General features: G+C 42.8%; 1 protein-coding gene across 3 annotated transcripts in view; it reads right to left on the reverse strand.

The window, feature by feature from the left end:
• Window positions 1-2233: 2233 nt before the first annotated feature.
• Window positions 2234-10000, reverse strand: part of LOC121708692 (calpain-5-like) — a 19407-nt gene continuing 11640 nt past the window's right edge. For all 3 annotated transcript variants that reach the window (XM_042091509.1, XM_042091510.1, XM_042091508.1), the window contains exons 10-14: window positions 8577-8720; window positions 8344-8402; window positions 7300-7421; window positions 6775-6911; window positions 2234-2953 (exon numbers count right to left, since the gene is read on the reverse strand). In XM_042091509.1, the coding sequence (XP_041947443.1) occupies window positions 2771-2953; window positions 6775-6911; window positions 7300-7421; window positions 8344-8402; window positions 8577-8720 (645 nt within the window). In that variant the 3' untranslated portion in view covers window positions 2234-2770. The remainder of the gene's footprint in view (window positions 2954-6774; window positions 6912-7299; window positions 7422-8343; window positions 8403-8576; window positions 8721-10000) is intronic.

Below are 10000 nucleotides of genomic sequence, written 5' to 3' on the forward strand. Positions count from 1 at the left end.
GTTATCTACAATACACAACCTCTCAAACCAGGATGACCCCCCACCCCCTTATACACACTCACAGCCCTCCTGGAAATGCAGGCTGTGGTCGGATATTTGGTTAGGTTGGTTAGGGACTGTTTGAGAAATACAGAAAACCAAGATCATCGTTTCTTTTTTGTCTCTCTCAATCTGTTTGGATCTTCATTTGCCTTGTAGAAAGAAAAAAAATCTTTCCATTTTTTTGCAATGTGTGTAAAATGTACAAAGTTTAGTTGCGTGTGTGTGAGTGTGTGCAAATGTCTGTGTGTTGGTGTGACTTGCATAAGGGGCAAATGAAAACACACAAAGCTGAAACAAAAGGAATTTCAAAGGACACTGTCAATAAGGACAAGAACTTTAAGATCAACAGAAGGCTGTAACCGTGGCAACGGTAAGACACTTGAAAGGAGTACAGAGGAGAGAAGAATCAGCCTTTCAGGAAAAAAAACAGTAAAAAAGTGAAAATTAAAAGATGAAACAAGTACTTTATTTCTTGTAGCTATTTAATTCAGAAATCATGATTTGCTGTCTGTGACGTTCTTCTGACTAATGCTGATGCTGTGGAGGGGGATCTTAATGGAAAAAATATCAGCAATGATGAGTCAGGTCAACATGGATCTGCTTGGACAAACATCAGAATGTTAGATTGTGTTCGGTTTGTGCTTTTTTAAATTAATTTATTATGATACATATTTTATTTGAAATTTGATGATGATTATTACGATTATGAAAATGCAATGCTGATTTTGAGGAATGAATCACGGTCAGTCTTGTAAAACGCAACCTTTAGAAAGCTGTCTTATCAGAAAATCGAATATAGAATAATAATATAATTGGATTAATAAATGGATCATATTTGATAATTTGAAAACCACCATCAAGGTGATGAAGATAAAACATAGAGTTCCTGTGAGCAATATTATTCAGATGGAATTCAGAAAGCAGAGGCTCAAAGTTCGACGTGTTCTGCAGGGACGTGTAGCCTACGAGACTGACCGTCTGTGGCCGACAACTGAGAGGGTGAGGATCCTAATGATGTAATGTTTTTTTTAAATGACCCCCTCTGCTTCCACACTCCTGAAGATGATTTCTGTTGGTTATTTTGTATTATTACCATGACAATGATAATGAATAAAGTGATGATGAAAATGACTTCACTCTCCTGTGTATCACTGATTCTGTTGGTCCTGTGTCTATGTTTATTTTTTGTGAATTACCTCAGTGCCTCATATCAGCTCTCTGCCCTAGAGACCCTTATGAGTCTTTTAGGATTGCCAACAAACAAACTGCCAAAATACTTTCTAATCTATCTAGATATGAAGGATGAAGATATGAGTAAAGTCTAGACTTTCAGCTTCAATTCGGAGGGTTTAATGAAAATAAAATACAAAATAATAGCCTACATTATGTACACAGTTTCTTTAGCTAGTACCATGTAACAAACTAAGGGCCCAAGTTCGGCGGCGATATAGGTAGCGGGAAGGTATGTCAAGACAGGGACTCTGAAATGGGCGAAACCTCTGTTGTGAAGTAAAATTGAATGCAACCAGTGATAAATTATGATCTATCTGTATTTTATTAATTAACTTTGCCCTGCCTCAGCCCACTTTGTGCGTCTGACTTCGCTTTGGCCACAGTCACACCCTTAGTGGGTGGAACTACAGGAGAAATACAACGTATGGGGGAGAAAGTGGATTAAAAGATTCAACTTCACAACAGCTTAAATTCAGTGTTTGGTGTTGTTAGGACAGAAGCAGTTTCTCAAGGAAGAGTGAAAAGCAGTTCGCCATAAAGCTACTCCTATTTATTGATTGGTGTGTGTTTGCCATAAATCTACTACTCCTATTATTTGGTTGGTGTGTGTTTGCCACAGAGCTACTACTCCTATTTATTGGCCAAGTCTTGGTGCCCCTTTGGCACCTATGCCATACAGAGAGTGTGTGATGCCCGTGGCAGAAGTGGAGGAATTTAGTGTGTAGATTTGTGAAGGTTTAGGCGAGCGCTAGACTCATCCTGGTTTAAAACACAAACTGAGCCCTTTTAGCTTAATGGCGAGCAGATCTCTAGCTGTGGATTCCTGAGTCACAGATGTCTTGCAGATGGATGGAATCCTCACATCATCTTCCTGCTTATTCATACACGGCCTTTCATAGCTTGAGTTGGAACGCAAACCTCTGATACAGATTCGCACACTATTCACATCAGACGTAAATCCATTCATTGCTGTTTATGTTTTCAGATGGCACTTGTCACATACATACTTGATCATGTACAAATTACATACGTATATTTATATATAATTATGCATGTTTTAGCATTGAAAAATGAACTTGGCTTATACAACATTTTAAAAGTGTAAACTGAACATTGTTAGGCACAGAATCCTTGTAGTACACAATAATATAAACATTAAATGTAAACTTGGTCTGAGATATCTGGGATCTTAGATCCTTGTCTTGTGAAGTCTTGTGAATATGTTGATGAAAATGGTGATATTATCTTTAAATAATTCTGGAGCAGACACACACAAGCCTTGCACTTAGTAAGTATTCAAACAGAGTTATGATACAGGTAGCTAAATCAGTTAGCTGGTTAGCAGCATGACAGGGCCAACATTCCGACGACCCCAGGAAGCAGAAAGTCACTCAGTCATGGAAAAACTGAGCAGCTGTGATGGCGACTTTGCAAGCTGTCAATCAACCAATGAGCCGTCGTCCGGACGGCCAGTCAGCCAATGAGGAGTTAGTGTTCACATGGCGATGAGTTCACGGGCGGAGGCCACCCTCAGGATGATGGTGCCGGGCATCTCGTCAGCTGCCTGGCTACCTCGCTTCCGCAGCTGCAGCTTCTGAGGGCCTGATGGGTCGTTAAGGTCGGCAGCGAGGACCACCTGACCCATGAATTCATCCTTGACAGCGTTGCTGTTCCATACCTGAGGAGATCACAGGAGGTCAGATGCAGAGCTGAACACCATTCAGATCAGATACAAAGTGTTATGTATGTAGCTAAATGTTGTGCTATATAAATAGTGACCACTAGGGCGCATCAGTGTTCTGTAATTGGTTGAGTTCTCGTATGTAATAAACCAGTCTAGAAGTGAGTGAACCAGCAAAAGCGTGTGAGTGTTGCTCTTTGTGCGAATATAGAATTGTCTATATAAAGACATTAGGAAGCAACATAACATAAATTGGCGACGAGTTGTGTAGTCTTGAAGACTTTTCACTGCATCGGCGAGTGAACTGCCGATGTTGGTCAAGTTTGGACAAAGAAAAGAACAACCACGCTGGAAGCACCTACTGTAGCTAGTGAGCTTAGTGTTAGCTGTTAGGAGGTGATGAGTCGGTCTTCTTCCGAAGAGTCTAACGTTACAGTGCAAGCCACCAGAAGCAGACACATCATGGCTGGAATAATTGGACATATGGATCCCTTTGATGAGGCCGGGGAGCTGTGGGCAACGAATATTGAACGTTTTGAACATTACATCCTGGCAAATGAGATTAGGGATGCAAAGAAAGTGCCTGTGCTGTTTAGTGTGCTGGGACCGAAAACGTATGGACTACTTCGAAGTTTGGTTGCTCCTAACAAGCCTGGGGAGATGGATTATGACCGTATTGTGAGAGTGTTGCAGGCCCATTTCGCTCCAAAGCCGCTCGTGATTGCGGAGAGATTCCGGTTTCACAAGCGAAATCAGGGGGAAGGGGAAACAGGTATTGTCGCGGAATATGTCGCGGTATTGAAAAGACTTTCGGAACATTGTGAGTTCGGTGCTTACTTGGAAGACGCACTAAGGGACAGATTTGTCTGTGGACTTAAGAGTGAAACTGTACAGAAGCGCCTTTTGACTGAGGAAGATCTCACGTTTCAGAAAGCAGTCGATTATGCTGTATCTGCAGAGACAGCAGCGCGCGACGTGCAGCAGTTAAGTGGCTCGCTCAAAGTGAACGCGGTGTTCCCCAAAATGCCGCCGTTGTGGGAAAACTAACCATACTGATGAGGACTGCAGGTACAAAGATCGTGACTGCCACCAGTGTGGGAGGAAAGGCCACACTAAGCTCATGTGTAAGAGCAAAGCCAAAAGCAACCGAGACAGAATGAAAACAGAAAGTGGAAAAACCTGAACAGAAAGGTAATGCAATTAAGCGCAAAATTTATCACGTTGAGGCAAGAGAAGATCAAAGCGAAAGTGAGGAAAATAAATCTGACACTGACTGTGAGTTGGGACTGTATTCCATGTCACAAAAAGGGAAATATTCCCGAATATCAGTGCGGCCTGTAGTAAATGGAAAGATGGAGATGGAACTGGATACAGGAGCTGCTGTGTCTCTGATTCCATGGGAACAGTACAGAAGCACGCTGGGTCAACTGCCACTGCAGCCCATTGATATCGTATGTAGTTAAAGGTGCGATTTGTAGGATTGTTACCGAATGTTCTGTAGGCCAAAATCAAAACACTGGTGAACGTTCTCAAGACTACCAGACGCGAGCCTCTTCTGGGTTGCCAGATGTAATGAAGACTTAGCTAATAACGTTAGTTGACCTGCAGCTGCTTTAACGTTTCTCCAACTATGACCCAGCTACACATTACGGAAACAGTGAAAATAAAAAATACCTCTCTAACCAACGTAACATATTTAGCTGAAGTTAGCGATGCAGATGAAGTTTAGCCTAGGCTATTGTACCTGTTGTGGAGAAATATGGCCAGCTCTGCGTCAGACTTGATATTCTTCGTTTGACGAAGACGTTACCATCTCAGGAAGCTCCTCCGATGTCCACTTAGGCCTAATTTGTTTCTTGTTTTAATTTTGGAAATTTTCCTGCCTCTCGTAGGCGTTCATGACTACAACTGACAGCTGTTGACAGTTGGCCTTTGCTAATTTGGCAACCCAAATAGGAGGACGCGCTAGCCCATTATTAATACGCTATTCTAGAATTAATCGTTCAAAACATAAACGAAAATTCCAAGAGATTCCGCCCCGTAACTCATTTTTTTCATGGGTTTTACGGGGTTTTACGGGTTAGAGTAATGTTGTCAAATAAGCCATTACATCAATTAGTCGTGTTTCCTTACTCTCTGACAACATATGGTGATCATTTTTGGAATGGTTACAGTTTATTTTCCATTATTTCCTACATACTGGACCTTTAAAGTTGATGCACCCGCACTGTTTGGTAGAGAGTGGCTGAGAGTTATTAAACTGAACTGGAAAGACTGTGCATGCAATTGAGCAGAGAGAGAAAGACAACTTGGAGACGGTGTTAAAGAGACACTCAGCTGTTTTCCCTAAAAAGCTAGGCACAATGAAGGGAATTAAGGCCACGTTCACTATTAGACCTAACAGTGTACCCAAATTCTGTCCACCACGTAACGTGCCATATGCTCTTCGACCTCGAGTTGAGGCCGAACTAAAACGACTGACTGAGCTTGGGGTGATCTCACCAGTGGAGCATAGTGATTGGGCCACGCCCGTGGTGCCTGTCAGCAAAAAGGATGGCACAGTGAGACTTTGTGGAGATTTCAAGGTCACCCTCAACCCTACGCTGTGCGTGGATAAGTATCCAATTCCATGCATTGAGGACCTTTTTGCCTCTCTAGCAGGAGGTCAACGCTTCAGTAAGTTAGACTTATCAAATGCCTATCTATAGATGGAGGTAGAAGAGAAGTCTAGGGAGCTGCTGACTATCTCTACACAAAAAGGGCTATTTCGTTTTAACCACTTACCGTTTGGAGTAGCATCATCGCCCGCCTTATTTCAGAAGGCTATGGACCAAGTGCTTCTCGGACTGCCGTACATGCACTGTTACCTGGACGACATCCTGATCAGTGGTCCTGACGAACAGACTCACCTAAAAACTCTGGATGCAGTCCTGGGCAGGCTAAAGGAACAGGGTCTGCATCTCAAGTCAGAGAAGTGCCTGTTTTTCCAGGAGTCCGTGGAATACTTGGGCCATATCATTGACGCAGCTGGACTCTGGTCACTTTGAGAGCATCCTTTCTAGCTGCATCACTGTGTGGGGCGGGAGCTGTACTGACTACAACAGAAAAGCTCTGCAGCGCAAAGTAAACACAGCTGGAAGGATCATTGGTGCCTCACTCCCCTCCCTGAAAGACATAGGCTACACACCACCCGCCTCATCCGCAAAGCAACCACAATTGTGAGCGATACAAGTCATCCAGCCCACAATTTGTTCAGCCTCCTGCCATCTGGGAAGAGGTACAGGAGCCTCCACTCCCGCACCACCAGACTCAGCAACAGCTTCATCCACCATGCTGTTAGGACTATGAACTCTCTCCCCTCAGTCACCAGGCCATCAAAAAGATGACACCCCCCCCCCCCCCCCCCCCAATGACGGTCTTTGCACTATCATGCCACTTGCACACTTCAGGAAACAAAAAAACAAACAAAAAAATTTACACTGATGCTGCTATGACCGAACTGTCTTTGCACTGCCATGCCACTTGCAAACTTTAATTTAAATTTATTGGTGTGATATGTCTTAATGTCTGGGATGGAGGGAAACGTAATTTCGATTGCTTTGTATGTCTGGAACATGTGAAGAATCGACAATAAAGCTGACTTTGACTTTGACTTGAGCTGAACACTATTCAGGTCAGTTTGCGATAGTTTGCAAACGTTTGCTGACAATTCAAGGCAAACGGAAAACTGTTCGCCAACGTTCGCCTATGTTTGCGAATTTGAATGCACGCCTGAACCCTGTGTAGACCCAAACTATCATCTGCTGTCTCGCTCTCACCTCTACAGTAATGGGTTTGCGTGGGTTCCGTCTGTAGAAGATGGCTCTGGTATCAAACACCGGTTTTAGAGTGTCCTTCTGGATGTTCGAACGGACCGAGGACCGTTCACAGGATATGATGACATATGGGTCAGCACCTGAAAGAGAATATGTCATCATGTCACCAGCAGGACTTTAATCTGGACTACAATTTAAACTGAATTAAAGAGCGAGAAGCCAAAGAGACTTATGTTAGCTCAGTGGTTAATCAAAAAGCAATGCAACTGATTTTCCAGACAGGGGATCATGACTCACACACACACACACACACACACACAGGCAGACAGACAGACAGACAGGCAGACAGACAGACAGACAGACAGGCAGACAGACAGACAGACACACACACACACACACACACAGACAGACAGACAGACACACAGACACACACACACACACACACACACAGACACACACACACACACACACACACACACACACACACACACACACACAGAGAGGGAGACAGAAGGAGGTCATAACCACCTCCGGTGCTGTCCTGGTTCTCTAGCCCCTCCGCACCGTGGACGTAGATCTGGGAGACCATCTGAGGGTAGCCCACAATGGAGCTACAGCAGCGCACACGTGGCTTGTCTTCAGTCAGCTCCCTAGGAGTGGGGCACAGCCAGTTCACTCAGCATTAATACAATGGGACACTCAACATTACACAGGAGTACACTTAACGTTTACACTGTACTGTAGTGCACTCGACATTTACACTGCAGTACACTTCACATCTAACCTGGGAATACCAATAAGCGGCCCATCTGACCAAGAGATCATTGAAGCCGATTTCCTATGTCCCTAAAACACGGCCACGCAAATACAATCTAATAATCGGCATGGACATGTGTTTCTTTGGAATTGAGTTAACAACTGCATTTAACATCTTCGTTTGAGATTGAGATTGCTACACTTCTGAAATGATTTGGCAAATGAGTTTAATGCACCAATTTAAGTGCTAGTTACGCCCTTGCTGGAAGTCGTAAGCCCAGACCCACTCTCAATTACTATTGAGTAGGTCTGTGTGCTAACCAGGCTCCTTAACATCTACACAGGAGTACACTTAACATTTACACTGCAGTACACTCAACATTTACACTGCAGTACACTCAACATTTACACCGGGAGTACACTTAACATTTACACTGGAAGTATGGTTAACATTTATACATGAGCGCACTTAACACTCATTTGTACAGTAGTGCACTAAACATTTACACATTAGTACACTTAGCATGTACATTTACACAGCAGTACACTTAACATTTACACTGGGAGTATGCTTAACATTTATACATGAGCACACTCAACACTCATTTGTACAGTAGTGCACTAAACATTTACACAGGAGTACACTGAGCATGTGCATTTACATAGCAGTACGCTTAACATTTACACATTAGTACTATTTATTATTATTTATTATTGATGAAACTTAACATTTACTTGCTAAACCTAGCATTTACATTCACACAGTAATACACACAATTTCTGCTGTGAAATAACCCCCCACCCTCACACACTCACCTGCATTCAGAGTCCACATCCGCATAGAGTCTCAGCATGAATTCTCCCAGATGCCCTGGCTAGTGAGAGTGAGGGAGAGAGAGAGTGACAGAGAGAGAGAGAGGTCTTATTTTAGCATTATTTATTAAGTTAGTTATTATTACTTGTGATTATTATCAAAAACATTACTGGAAGGGGCTCTGACTAATAGATAGATAGATAGATAGATAGATAGATGCACACGAGATACTCACCTGGAAGGTGGAGGGGATGACTACATAGCGCCCCCTAGGTAAGGTGATCCGCATGAAAATGGAGCGAGCATTGATGTAGGTTGACGTCTTAACGTTCTGCTGGGTGATGAGGTCATGCAAGCGGTACTTTCTGTTTCGCTCCACCTATCAGAATCAGGCAAGCAGGAACTAAATGTACACCCACTCTACCTGCCAAACAGGAACTAAATGTACACCCACTCTACCTGCCAAACAGGAACTAAATGTACACTCTCTCTGCCAAACAGGAACTAAATGTACACTCTCCCTGCCAAACAGGAACTAAATGTACATCTACTCTGTGTAGGCATCACAGCACCAACTTGCACATCAGGAGCACATTTGGGGGTAAGTGTCTTGTCAGGAGGAGTTGGGCCTTAACCTGCAATCTTCTGGTTCATGGGCAACTCCTCTACCTCCTGAGCCACTGCTGCCCACTGTCAAAATAGACTTAAGGCCCATTCACACCAAGAACGATAACGATAACTATAAATAAATATCGTTGTCGTTAATATGAATGACGATGTTCACACATAAACTATAACGATAACGACATGAAGAACGATATCGTTGGGGATCACTTTCAGAGCGATTTTCACAACGATAAAATGCTAATAGCCAATCAGAACCCATCGAATTTTAGCCGTCACATTCATTAACACAAGGAGAGACTTTGTTTATGGTTGTTCAGTGTGAACGCTTTTATCATTATGGATATAGTTATCATTATCGTTCTTGGTGTGAATGGGCCTTTACACTTGATCTTATTAAACTTTCTAACTTGACAGGAGACAAGTTTTAAATAGGAAAATTCCCGGAAATCTTAGTCACTTTTAAACGTGATGCTAGCAGGCGAGAAGCTAATGGTCTAATCAGATTCAATGATCTATGCTAGGTTGGAGCTAAAACTGGTATCGCCAGACTCAGAGAACGGCTGGATGAACTGGAGAAAGGTAAAATCAATTGTTTAACTCAAGGGGAGGTGGAAAATGAGTGTAATTCCCCAAATGGTGGAATATCCCTTTAAAGTACAATACTAGGTTTCCATTCAGGTATTATTCTTATACTTGAAGCATACTTTTAGCTGTCCTTCAAAGTAGTCTTAAAGTTCACTAATATAAACACTAACAGTGGACTACACATACAAAAATTCACAACTCTTAATCTAAATAAAGAACATGTTATCTTCAGAAATAAAAATATTCATCCAAATATTGTATTGGATGCCAAAACATAGCGACTTAAGTAGTCAATCCAACCCAGTTTTAACCCAAACACAGTATTTATGGAAGGCTGTCTGAGGAAGGGCCGTAAGGGCTTGAAACGTTACTAGTAAAAAAGCACTTGAATGGGAGCTCTCCGGTGTGCGGATCGTCACTTTTTCTTTGAACCGTATCTTTGATCCT

This window comes from Alosa sapidissima, chromosome 5 (assembly GCF_018492685.1).
Source record: "Alosa sapidissima isolate fAloSap1 chromosome 5, fAloSap1.pri, whole genome shotgun sequence".
Classification (NCBI taxonomy): Eukaryota; Metazoa; Chordata; class Actinopteri; order Clupeiformes; family Clupeidae; genus Alosa; species Alosa sapidissima.